We start from the raw sequence: 14,017 nt of genomic DNA on the forward strand, positions 1-14,017 counted from the left end.
ATACTACTCTCTAAGTTAAGTATAAACCATTACTCAGAATGTCCAGTATTTTCATGATTAAAATATCATTGAAGCATTAAACTGTAATAATCTAATAAAAAATATTGATTTCTATGAAGTGTCTTTCAAAAATAAAAGTTCTCTTAATTACCTTCTGATAATTCAAAGGGTTATTCATAAGATAAATTATTGAAATAAATATGGATTTATTGCTCATTAAATATTAAAATATGCTACTCTAGAGATTTATATCAAATTATCACTTAGGCAAGGTTTCTTTTTCTTTGCTGTGCTATGAAACAGAGAGCTTTGTGCAATTTTTGCTTAACACATATAAATGACTGAGCCATGGGATTTCTTTGTATTATATGTAAATTATTTATGGTGCTGTTATTCAGTATATTTATTAAAAGTGTGTGTGTGTGCGTGTGTATGTGTCACTCAATTATCACTTCTAGTTGCCAAGCGTAATTTTGAGTAGTAGTATGTTTTTTACAAAAGCCCCTGAAACTATGGCCAGATTATGTGAGCAAGAAGTTAAATTTGGTCAGGTTATATGAATAAGTAAATCACTGTAGGAGTGCCACATTAACTCTTTCAGACTCCCTGGCCACTGTCATGTACTACTCTAATAAATACAATTTAATGTCCATGTTGCCAAAATAAAATCACTGCATTTCTCAAAGTAAAGCTAATCTAAGAAAGACATTATTTTAAAATCTTTTACAGAAATGTATTCATATTTTAATCAGATTCACAATAAAATATGAAAATCTAACTTCTTATTTATAAATTGTTTTTCATGTAAATGAGTAGCTTTAATTTCTTATAAAAATGATAGCACATGAATTTTCTGAATGCAAAAAAGTTAAAGAACATTAGACTAACTATACTTAGTTACTTTTAAGGATATTTGATTTATTGAAATGCCATATATATTTACCTTCAAATATATCTCATTACTATTGTTGTAATCGGACAGCCAAGAGGTCCGGGCTGCCTGTCACCACTTGAGCCAATTAAGCAGAGACAGGGTTGAATCATATATGAGCGTTTATTCCAATAATGCCAGCAGTATGGGAGAGCAGTAGGTTGCCCACAAAATCTGCTCTGACTGCCCCTCTTGCCAATTAGCTGGTTATATACACATGAGGGAGAAAATAGCTACACGCAGCTGCAAGCTTCAAGTGTAACATGGAAAGGGGAGGATAGAGTCTGCAGTCCTGCCTTCAGGAGCTCAGAGTCCGATAAAAAGGTGGCAAATCATCTATGATGTTACAAACAGCTCAGCCCCTTCCTGGGACCAGAGAATGTTCAGCGTTCCTGAGAAAAACTCTTGGAGGGGGTCAGGGTCCAGGTGCAGCAACCAAATCAAAGCATGTCCTGTCCTTAGTCTGTGCTCAAAAAATGTATTTCTTTTTGGAGTAATGGCCCCATTGAGACATCTTATCTTTTTATTGCCTTGTTTTGTCCTCCATTTTCCCAGGGTCTGTAAGAAAACTTCTTATCTATAGTTAATAATTATTAGTGAGGTGAATAATTATTAGACAACTGTGGCTCTATTCTCATTACATGTCCTTCCCCACTCTCATTTCCTCTCTGTTAGTGTTATCATCTCATATCTATGAGATTAGTTTTATATGGAAAATGTCTTGTTGAACTATATCAGTCCTGGCCTATTAAATTTTCCCCTTATGGATTTTGGCTCAGAATTCTTTGAGGGAAAAGGGACATCGGGTCTCTTTACTACTTCCTGCTGATGAGGGGCGTGGGAGGGGAGTCCTGAAGTCCTCCCTGTCTGACAAGTGAAGAAGGAAGTCAAAGAGGGGAAAGCGATTTTAAGTGAAGCCGATATAGACCATTCATGTTTCATTGACTTAATTATGAGTCCAAACCATTGAGTCTTATTTTTAGGACACAGTGATGCAGATGGCTTCTACAGTGAGGCCCATACTGTTTGTGTAATCAGTTAGTAAAGCAGGGACATTAGCATACATTCTATGAAACAGAAGAACACAAAACATAAGGGTTAATGAATATAGTAAATCATAAATCAGTTGATATTTCCAGATGTAAGGCTTCTGCTGGAATGAAATCACAGTGACAATCTGATAGATTGCAGTTAGAACATCTCTGGTGATGTCACCAAGTGCTGAGGTCTGTATGGCATACACAGGCACAACCTTAAAACAAAACTTTGAAGACCGTTCACTGCATTGGAGTTCATTACCTACAATTGGGTATTATGCTTTCCATTGAAATACAATTTTTCTCCCTCAGATTACCCTCATTTTCATCAAAGAGCCAAAACAGACTAATTTATTTACTGTATTAAGTTGAGTTCCAGTTTGGCCTGATTGTTTGCATAAATAAAACAGGAATGGCAATTGATTATACAGACTTTTAAAATCTGCTTTGCTGGATCTCACAAGAAAGTTAACTCTCAGGGAAAAGAAGCCCAGCCACACAGTTGCTATCAGCCTTTGCCTGCAATACTAATAGAGCTGGGTAAATTTCTCAAATTTTTGAGATCCCCACAGGTGTCTTGAGGTTCCTTCTTGCTATCTCTCAGGAAGGTAATCTGTGTTCCATACCTGGAAAGATTGCCAGGAACCATGTGACCAAGCAAGGTACCAAGCTATTTATCTAAGGGGCTTATTGGCTTCAAAGTCAGTCTTCATTCCTTAGAGATTTCTGGTGACATCCAGAGTCCTAGGATGTCTCAGACATGACAGTCCAGCAAAGTGTTGGTTAATAAAACCACAATTGGAAACTGCCTTATTTGTCCTGTTATGAAGAAAACAGATTCTTATTGGGATTATGCAAACAAACACATTACCATGAGAACAATAACACTCATTAAGAGTTTCCAAATCAGGTAGGGAGAAAAATATAAATGCCTCAAAATTGCCTATGAAAGTATAATTTATTAAAGTACTTTAAGAAAAGTAGCAAGTTTCCTTATGTCTAGAAAATAAGGTTAAAAATCAATAATACTTTCAAAAAATTATAAAAACTATAATTATTTTTAATTCATTCAGTCCTATAGTCAAATTCCCTTTTTCCTGATTCTTCTTGCCAGTATTTATATAAATCCAGATACTCTATAGAGTTTTAATAATTGTCATCCAGTTCAAGGGGCTGATCTGAAAGTTTATTCTCCAAGATATGTAGCTTAAAATAAATCAGATTCCTTTCCATGGATCTTTCAGACAATGTAACATTTTTGTAAATGTATCAGAGTAAAACAATGACTGTAAATGACAAAAAAATTTTAAATGACACAGTTATAGATTTAATTACAATGCAATTCACATGGCATCCTTCCCTTTTAACATCCTGGAAAAGAACCAAACAAATAGTGTATTAGTTTAAGATCTATTTATCAAATTAGATTTATTATTTAGTATACCTATAATTTCCTTTTAAGATTTCTTTTCAGCCGAAACCAGTTTGGCTCAATGGATAGAGCGTCGGCTTGGGGACTGAAAGGTTCCGGGTTCAGTTCCAGTCAAGGGCATGTACCTTGGTTGCGGGCATATCCCCAGTAGGGGTATGCAAGAGGCAGCTGATCAATGACTCTCTCTCATCGATGTTTCTAACTATCTCTCTCCCTTCCTCTCTGTACAAAATCAATAAAATATACTTTTAAAAAAATAGGTCACACCTATTTCTTTAAAAAAAAATTTATTTTCACAACCCTTTTATGATTTTCACAAACATTTGTACCCATTTAAAATAACCAGTTTTAGAATAACCTACTTTCTTTTTTCCTTTAAAATGCATCTATATACCTCATTCCTTCTATTATCAACACTATATAACTTTTTTCCAATAATTTTGGAATTCTTAACTTTTAGAAACAATTTTTATGTGACAATTAAGTAATTAACATTTCTCAAATTAGCAATACATTCACATTTTTAAGAAATATAATTCAAATAAAAACATAAGATATATTCATTAATACATTTAAATCCATTCTCCAACTTCTCTGCAATAAGAAGCCCAAAGTAGGCAAACTCAGATCAATTAATATTTCAGTATCCTGTTATTTCAAAATATCTAGATATTTAATTTTTAATATTTAACTCACCAAGACTCTAAAGTTTTAAGCTATCTAAGTTACTAAAGACTTTGGAAAACTATGTTTAGATAAATACAATTCAATTGTAACACTTTATTAAAACCCTTCATTTTAGTTATATCTATTCATTATGTCTTAACAACTCTGGGAGATTTTAAAGCCAATTATTACCCAAGGCATTTTCTTGGCAAATTTTGTAACAAGAATAACATGACCTTGAAAACTTTTAGGAGGCTGGAGAAAAGGTGAGTGAATCTATCTCATACCAACCTGCATAGCAATTACCTTCACAAAGTCTGAGTGGCCAAAGCCACTCAGAGCCAAACAGCAGAGACAAGATTCCCAATGTTCATAAAACAGTAAAGTGAAAACCAAGTCCCCAAAAGATAAAAAGAAAGAAAATAACATCTGTAACCAAAGTTATATTACTGAAAGATAAGAACTCTTACTGGAGCTGATGTCTTGAGAGGGGAGAGCAGGGAGTGTCCCTGAGATAAAGAACTCTTGCCAGCTGCTGGGAAGATCCTTCTATCCTTGCCAAGGGTTCAGCTGCTGGAGCCCCCAACCAAGTGAAATGTGCCCCATCTTTAAATTAAATTAGACAGTAAAGAGACACAAAGCAACCATCAACAGAGACACTGTATGTTCAATATTTACAGGCAGGCACGCAAAGCCACAGAAACCTCAGAAAATCCTGCTTTAAAAATAAAAAATGAAACACCGAAGCAGAGCAATGTCTCTCCTCCTAGAGTAGATCAGATTAAGGGCTCAGAGACCAGACAAGGACGGCTGGAGGTCTTTTGTCACCAGGACCTGATCAGGCTCACCCAGTAAATGCATGCTTATGCACTATATGCTTCCTTATAAAGAAGCCCAGACAAGAAGCAGCAATACTTCTCCTGCCATATAAACATGCTTGATTCCTCTTATCATACAAAAATGCTTGATTCAACGTAGATAAGAGGAAGGAGATTGCTGGAGCTGACAATGGACTCCAAAGGAAAATTTCTGACAGAGCTGCAAGTAAAGTCCCAATTTCAGTCCCAGGAACTCACCAGTCCCCACACCCAGCAGGATCTCCAGAACTCACCTTGGAAGAAATCCCACTGGGGGTCCCAACAGAGTCGCCACATATATGTAACTGGACAACCTAAGGGTCTGGATTACCTGTCACTATTTGAGCCAATTAAGCAGAGGCAGGGTTGAATCATATATGAGCATTTATTCAAATAATGCCAGCAGTATGGGAGAATAGTCGAAGTCATCCTGGAAAGTCTGCTTTGAGCCCCTTGCCCACCTTGTCAGTTGGCTGGTTATATACACACATGATGGAGAAGATAGCTATGTGCAGTTGTGAACTACAAGTGTAACATGGAAAGGGGAGGGTAAGAAAACTTATCTATAGTTAGTGAGGTGAGTAATTAATTTTAGACAACTGTGGCTCTATTCTCATTACATGTCTTTCCCCACTCTCATTGTGACAAAACATTATAATGACTCATAAAATATATCTAATTTTATACAGTACAATATTGTAATTTAAAGACTAACCCCCAAGATAAGTGTTCATATATATATATATATATATATATATATATATATATATATATACATATACATACACACACATACACACACACACACACACACACACTAGAGGCCCCGTGCACAAAATTTGTGCATGGAGGGAAGGTGTCCCTCAGCCCAGCCTTCACCCTCTCCAATCTGGGACCCCTCCAGGGATAACCAACACCAATATTGGGCCTAGATGGGCAGTCAGACATTCCTCTCACAATCCAGGACTGCTGGCTCCCAACTGTTCACTTGCCTGCCTTCCTGATTACCCCTAACTGTTTCTGCCTGCCAGCCTGATCACCCCCTAACCACTCCCCTGCCAGCCTAATTGATACCTAACTGCTCCCCTGCCAGCCTGTTTGCCCCCAACTTCCCTCCTCTGCCAGCCTGGTCACCCCTAACTGCCTTCCCCTGCAGAGTTTATTGTCTTCAACTGCCTTTCCTTGCTGGCTTGGTGCCTCCCAACTGTCCTCCCTAGCAGGCCTGGTGCCTCCCAACTGCCCTTCCCTGCTGGCCATCTTGTGGTGGCCATCTTGTGTCCACATGGGGACAGGATCTTTGACCACATGGGGCACAAGATGGCTCACCTGCTTGCCTTCCTGATTGTCCCTAACCACTCCCATGCCAGCCTGATTGATGTCTAACTGCTCCACTGCAGGCCTGGTCCCCCCAACTGCCCTTCCCTGCAGGCCCAGTCACCTTCAACTTCCCTCCTCTGCCAGCCTGGTCACCCCTAACTGCCCTCCCCTGGGTTGATTGCCCTCAACTGCCCTCCTTTGTAGGCCTGGTCCCTCTCAACTACCCTCCTCTGCTGGCCATCTTATGGTGGCCATCTTGTGTCTACATGGGGGCAGGATCTTTGACCACATGGGGGCAGCCATATTGTGTGTTGGAGTGATGATCAATCTGCATATTACTCTTTTATTAGATAGGTAAAGGCCTGGTGCACGGGTGGGGGCCAGCTGGTTTGCCCTGAAGGATGGCCTGGATCAGGGTGGAGGTTCCCTTGGGGTGTGGGGTGGCCTGGGTGAGGGGCCTGTAGTGGTTTGCAGGCTGGCCACACCCCCTGGCAATCCAAGCAGCGGCCCTGGTATCTGGGATTTATGTATCTTCTACAATTGAAATTTTGTAGCCTGGAGTGGAGCCAAGCCTCCTGCTTGCTTCGTGGCTGCTGCCATTTCTGTTGGAATTTGTTTACCTTCTATAATTGAAGCTTCGTAGCCTTGAGTGGAGGCCTAGGCTGGCAAGGGCAGGTGGAAAGCTTTGCTTCCTCCATTGCTGGGGAAACCCAAGCCTCCCTCCTGCTCTCTATAGCTATAGCCATCTTCGTTGGGTTTATTTGCATAGTCACGCTGATTGGCTGGTGGGTGTGGCTTGTGGGGTAGCAAAGGCACGGTCAATTTGCATATTACTCTTTTATTAGATAGGAGATATATATGTATATTTTAGAGGCCCAGTGCACGAAATTTGTGCACATGGGGTGTGTCCCTCAGTCCAGCTTGCACCCTCTCCAATATGGGATCCCTCAAGGGATGCCTGATTGCCCATTTAGGCCCAATCTTGGTTGGATCAGGCCTAAATGGGCAGTCGGACATCCCTCTCACAATCCAGGACTGCTGGCTCCCAAATGCTCATCTGCCTGCCTTCCTGATTATCCCTAACTGCGTTTGCCTGCCTGCCTGATCACCCCCTAACCACTCCCCTGCCAGCCTGATTGCCCCTAACTGCCCTCCTCTGTAGGCCTGGTCACCCCTAACTGCCCTCCCTTGCAGGCCTGGACCCTCCCAACTGCCCTCCTCTGCTGGCCATCTTGTGGTGGTCATCTTGTGTCCACATGGGGGCAGCCGTCTTTGACCACATGGGGCCATTCACTTTGTGTGTTGGAGTGACAGTTAATTTGCATATTACTCTTTTATTAGATAGGATATATATATATATATATATATATATTCATTTATTTATTTATGATCATAGTTACTTTTATAGTGGAATAAGGAAGCCAAGTGAGCTTGTGAAATAACCTGCTTTATTCTGAGTCAGAGTTTGTGCACACTTACTGTCTTTCCTGTGAAAATAATGTAAGCTTCAAAGATGAACTGACCTTTCCGTTTCTGAACAGGCCTTTATTGTGGTTTTTTACGTTTGACTATAATAAAACTTTAGTTATTCAGACTAATATTAACTGAGGACAACTGAGTAGAATTAGTAAAAAGTTGGCCTTATAGAATATTTTCAAAGCTATGTTTATATTAGGTTTTGGACCTTTAAATATGTATAGTAATAAAAACATAGTAGCATCTAAGTTTTCGTGTATAACAGGCATTTTTAATTAGAATAGTAGTTAAGTAACAATAATACAAGTCTCATTATTTATTGACTGCATCATCCTCTGTTTCTTTTCATTATCAATTATCCCCTCATTTTCTATGTCCTTTTTACCTCTTTACCTTCCATCTTATAAATAAGTTCAGATCTTTACCATTATCCCAGATTTCCCTTTCAGCTGTTGCCATATCTCTTCACATAAACCTACTAAAGGCAAAATCCAGTGTAGCATTTGACAGTGATGACCACATCTTTCTTTTTGAAACTCCTTTTTATTTATACCTCACATTTTTCTTCCCTAATTTGTCTGTTTTCATTTTTATGTTCTTATCTAAGTTTTCTTCTGCTTTCTCTTTAAGGTCTCATTCTTTTTTTATTACACTAAAAACTCTCTGAAATTTTTATGACTCCAGATGTCTCTTGTATTCATCTGGGTCTGAACTTCTGGTCTCCAAACCTGTGTTTCTAATTGTCTTGGTGCCCTACACGTATTTCACATTCAATATGTCTCACCTTCCTGGCCATTCATCATGGAACTTGCTCCTCTTTTCTATTCTATTTTTTAAAAAATATTTTTATTGACTTTTAGAGAGAGAGGAAGGGAGGAGAAGGAGAGGGAGAGGGAGAGAGAAAGGAAGAGGGAGAAGGAGAGGGAGATGGAAAGGAAGAGGGAAAGGGAGATAGAAAGGGAAGGGGAGAGAGAGAGAGAGAGAGAGAGAGAGACTGAGACCAAAACTTCGACTGGCTGTCTCCTTCATATCCGCTATGGGATCAAGCCCGCAACCTGGACATGTGCCCTGACAGGGAATCTAACCGACAACCTTTCAGTGCCTCTATGCCCAACTAACTGAGCCACATCAGCCAGGTCTGCTCCTTTCTATTCTTTTTTTTTTAATGTATTTTTATTGATTATAGAGAGTAAAGAAGAGGGAGAGAGATAGAAACATCAATGATGAGAGGAAAACATCTATTGACTGTATCTTGCATGCCCCACACTGGGGATCAAGCCTGCAACCTGGGCATGTGCCTTGACCAGGAATGAACCTTAATCTCGTGGTTCATAGGTCAATGCTCAACCATTGAGCCATGCTGGCGGGCTTTATTTATTTTTGTTAATGGTAGTGGTGTCTACTTTATTGTCTATTTACACCTCCGTCCTTCTCGTCTTTCCCTCCCTCATTCCATCACCTAATTGGTCACCAGGATGTTAATTGAACATCTTTTTTTTTTTTTTCTTTTTTTTTCCAATTCATCATCTCTTCTCCATCTCAGTTATCCTGGCTTTTGTTGAAATCCTCATTTTTTTGTGTGTGTCTGGGTAATTACAATAACTTCTTTTTAAAAATGGTTAGATGAATGACTTCTTAATGACCGCCCTTTCTCTGGTTTCACAGCTTTTTTTTTTTTTTTAAATACATTTTATTGATTTTGTACAGAGAGGAAGGGAGAGAGATAGAGAGTTAGAAACATCGATGAGAGAGAGTCATCGATCAGCTGCCTCTTGCACAACCCCCACCGGGGATATGCCCGCAACCAAGGTACATGCCCTTGACCGGAATCGAACCCGGGACCCTTCAGTCCTCAAGCCGACGCTCTATCCATTGAGCCAAACCGGTCCCGGCTGGTTTCACAGCTTTTGAGAATTTCCCAACTTAAATGTTTTTATTGGCTCCCCATTATTAATAACGTAAAATTTGGACAACTTAAAAATGTCATGGGCCATACTTAACTGCTTCTCTAAGTTTTATTTCCTGTCAAAATTCACTTACCTCATTAGTCACATTACTTTGTTTTCTGCAGAGGCTGAACTTTTTTTTTTTTTTTTATTTTTTTTTATTACTTTGTGCTTTTCTTTTTCTGGGAATCCCATGAGCCCTTTCATTTCTCGTAAATTTCTACTAATTATTCAGGATTTAAAGATGGGAGCACATAGCATACTGGTTAAGAATCGAGGCTTCTAGAATAGTATCTTTCTTTACAGAATTGTAAATATTGAATGATGTAATGTAAAGGGCTTAGAGTAGTACTTGCCACAGAGTATACCAGTATACTTAATAAATATTAGCTTTATTCACTCAAATGTCACTTTGTTTTGTATTAATCATCTATTATTGGATGTTAATTCTCAATTAGAATATGAAAGCATTTAGCAAAGATCAAGGGTGACTAGCAAAGAAAGCCCCTGGTCAGGAATGCAGACTCTCCCCTCCACACTGGGCCTTCTTCTGTGATACTTGAGTAGATGCTTACTGTTGAGCTCCTTGTAAGAAAGGCAGTAGTGCCCTAACTGGTTTGGCTCAGTGGATAGAGCATCTGCCTGCGGACTGAGGGGTCCCAGGTTAGATTCCGGTGAAGGGCATGTACCTTGGCTGCGGGCACATCACCAGTAGGAGGTGTGCAGGAGGCAACTGATGGATGTTTCTAGCTCTCTATCTCTTTCCCTTCCTCTCTGTAAAAAATCAATAAAATATATTTAAAAGATAGGCAGTAGTGGAAAAGTACCTAAGCTGCCAGCACAATAGAAACCACAGTAATGCTCCTTTCTTCACAGTGACATACTTATGTAATACCAATTGATAGTAACCTCTAAGAAACATTCAAACAATGCCTTTAGGGATAAAATCCTGCATCAGTTTCCAGCTTGGCAGCTCCCTTATTTTGACATCCATAGCTCTCTGCCGATATGACTGATGCCATCTTGGAGTCCTGTTGTCTGCTATCCAAATGTCATTGTTTTGTTGGAGTAGAATAAAACCAAGAATAAATTACATAAGTGGGGATCATACCTTTGGATAGCAAATGGATTTATTCACACATTGCAGATTCCATTTAGTGGCAGCCTGGAAGAATGGATTGAAAGCATATTGTAGCTATGTCCAGGATCACCTGGAAAGAACAAGTACCCTGATAGAAATCACAGGAGAGACAGAGGAGATTTATATTTGTAACCTCTAATATTTCTCAGCCCCCAATTAGTGGTTGAATTACCAGGTGGGTTATTTATTTTTTGAAGAATTATGGAAGATAAAGCTGCATAAGGAAATGGGGCCATTAAATACAACCTTGAAAGCCAGGCAAAGTAATTTGGACATAATCCAGAAGTTAGTAAGGTTTTCCAACAGAAGAGTCATGAGTTACAAGTGGTGCTTGGAGAAGGTTAATCTGCACTGATTTGAAAGATTATTTGTGGTGGTGAATTAGAAGTAAGAACACACTAGTGTTTGACATACTGTATATCCTTGATTCTAAGAAGCACTTTTCACATACTAGCATTTTTTCATATTGACCATATCACCTCTATGCCTAAGTTTAAAATGAAGATAATAGTATTTACTTCAGAGTTGATATGAAAATTAAATGGGTAAATAGATGTGACACACATCAATCAGTGTCTGACTTGTAAGACATTTCAATTAGTGCCTGGTATATAGTAAGTGCTGGCATAGTGTTAGCTATTATCACTATTACTATTATATAGTCAATATATACATTTAATTTAGTGGTGGTGTTTTTTTTTTGTTTATTTGTTTTTGTTTTTTACCCGAAATCCGTAGGTTTCTTAATATAGATGATATCTTCCAATGGTGAGATTAGACTAAATATGAGATAATGGGGGCCTACAATAGGGTGATAGTATGAGAATTCAGAAGTAAGTCTGAGATAAAACAAGTGACATGATGACATATTGGATATAGCATATTAAGAAAAAGGAGGATTTAATGCAACCCTCAGGTTGAAAAACGAAATTAATGAAAAATGGATTGGTTTAGGGAGGAATTGTTATTTGATATACGTAAAATACTTAAAACAATGCCTTGCACATAGAAAGTACTGTATGTGTTAACTATTAGTAAGTAGTAGGACTACTTAAACTGGTTATGTAATTAAACTTAATATAACATAGTTTAAATAAAATAGCAAAATATGAATAAACATCTCATATAATTTACTAGTAGAGAATTCTTATGTTCAAGGAAAATTACAGTATGTGTTTTAAATATTTTTCAGTATAAATCATCAAGGAAGAGTTCAAGTGGCAATGAAAATGATGAGGTGAGAAAAGAGGGTAATATTACCAAGTTTTTAAAATATTTACTTTTCATATGTAGTTGGTGCAATCAGAGTAAAATGTAATCTATCTTTCAGTGTCTTTGTTATTGATTTAATGCCTAGGTTTTCTCAAGCAATAAAAACTGAGCATCACCATATAAGTATTAATTTAATCATATAATATCTGTATTCCAATAATTTCTGTAATTCCAATAGTTCAATTTTAGAATTCTAACATTCGTCTTGAAATTGAAATTCAGAAATTCAAAATTTTTACATTTTCCTAAATCAACCTAGTGGTCAGTTGAGATTTGTTTGGAAATTATTAATCTCTTTACATAAATGTTGTGTTCTATTTTACATTTAAACTTAGATTTCTACAGTTTGTGCATTACTATAAATTTTTTACCTCACCATTTTAAGCTATGCAGCAGCCTAGAATTTTTCAGATGATAGTCTCACTGATACTTAAGCTTTGTGTAGTTTGCTTGGAGGTATTGGTATTTAATTTTATGTTGGTTCTTGGCAGGGCTTCTGAAAACTCCTTTAATTTTATGAAATGCAGAAAACGTTTGCTGAACTCTGAACTCTAGTGTTTCAGCGTGGCCGTTGCCCCTGTCCCTTTATATTTTTTATCCACTTTGTCCTGCCTGCCTCAATATCTAATCAGTTATCAAGACATACCTTTTTTTGATACTGAAATATTTTGAATTCAACCCCCACCTGCACATGTGTTCTTTCTGTCCTGTCCCAGGCCCTCATCATTTCTTGCCTTTACTACAGCAGTAGCATCCTTGCTCACCTGTTCCTTCCTTGCTCTAGTCCTTTCTCCCTGCAGCCACAATGATGGTTTCAAAGAACACAAATATGATCAGGCCATTCCCTTGCTTAGAAAGCTTCAGTGTATCCCCATCATTTGGAGGGTAAATTCTAAGTCCTTAGTCAAGCCCCTGCTTATATCAGCCTCAAATCCCGATTTGCCCTCCTTTCACCTTACTCTCCAGAAATAGGGAACTGCTCAAAAGCTTTCTGCATTCTTCATTCATTGCTTCTGTGCCTTTGTTTTGTCCTCTCATCTTGGAATGCTATTCTTTTCTTTTTCTGGCAAACATCTACTTAGTTCTTGTTATTCAGGAAATTTGCTTATCTCAACCACTGCCATCATCTCTCCAATTATCCCTTATGTGTGCCTCATAATATGTCATTCAAAACTCTTTTGTTTTACTGAGAGAAGGTTGTATTACCTGTATGACTGAATCTATTTTTCCCTCTAGACTGAGAGATCCTTGAGTGGATGATTTTACTAAATTTCTGTATTCCTAATGTCTAGCACAGTATCTGATATACACTGAGTGGCCAGATTATTATGATCTCTGAACGCATAATAATCTGGCCACTCAGTGTGTGTGTGTGTGTGTGTGTGTGTGTATGTGTGTATTAGAAGCCCAGTGCATGAATTTGTACATGGGTGGGGTTTGGCCTGGTCAGGGGGAGGGGACGGTGGTTGGCTGGCCTGCTTGCTGGTCGAACTCCTGGTCAAGAGGACAATTTGCATATTAGCTTTTTATTATATAGGATACACACTGAGTGGCCAGATTATTATGCCTTCAGAGATCATAATAATTTGGCCACTCCGTGTATAGTAAGTAGTTAGTAATCATATGTTGAATGGTGAATAAATGTCCTATGTGGTGTGCATATTCAAGATTAAATGTTAAGATTTTTGTATTTGGTTGGTAGTAGTCATGCAGAAAACATGGGCTACTTAATATTATTTTATGCAATTAAATTCTTTGTAATTTTTTCTAAGCCTATATTACCTACACATACTTTCCCAGGTAAATGTTTTTATTTGGGGTGATGGAATTTTTGCAAGTCTTTGTGCACTTGCCTCACATTGTAACATATTAATGCCATTTTCCATCAGAAATTTATCTTAACATATGGATCTTTTCTAAGAAATATGAAAAGATTTTTCTT

The 14,017-nt window shown here is 38.1% G+C and overlaps 1 protein-coding gene and 1 long non-coding RNA gene across 5 annotated transcripts in view; one reads left to right on the forward strand and one right to left on the reverse strand.

The window, feature by feature from the left end:
* The window catches only part of LRCH2 (leucine rich repeats and calponin homology domain containing 2), a 123,240-nt gene that overhangs the window by 85,187 nt on the left and 24,036 nt on the right, over positions 1 to 14,017 (forward strand). For all 4 annotated transcript variants that reach the window (XM_084870283.1, XM_084870282.1, XM_084870281.1 and 1 more), the window contains one exon: positions 11,996 to 12,040. In XM_084870283.1, coding sequence (XP_084726409.1) covers positions 11,996 to 12,040 — 45 coding nt within the window. The remainder of the gene's footprint in view (positions 1 to 11,995; positions 12,041 to 14,017) is intronic.
* LOC311615093 overlaps positions 9,797 to 14,017 on the reverse strand; it is a 629,078-nt gene continuing 624,857 nt past the window's right edge. The window contains exon 3 of the long non-coding RNA XR_014793734.1: positions 9,797 to 9,844. This is a non-coding gene — a long non-coding RNA (uncharacterized lncRNA). The remainder of the gene's footprint in view (positions 9,845 to 14,017) is intronic.

This window comes from Pipistrellus hanaki (assembly GCF_964339955.1).
Source record: "Pipistrellus hanaki genome assembly, chromosome: X".
NCBI classification, from domain to species: Eukaryota; Metazoa; Chordata; class Mammalia; order Chiroptera; family Vespertilionidae; genus Pipistrellus; species Pipistrellus hanaki.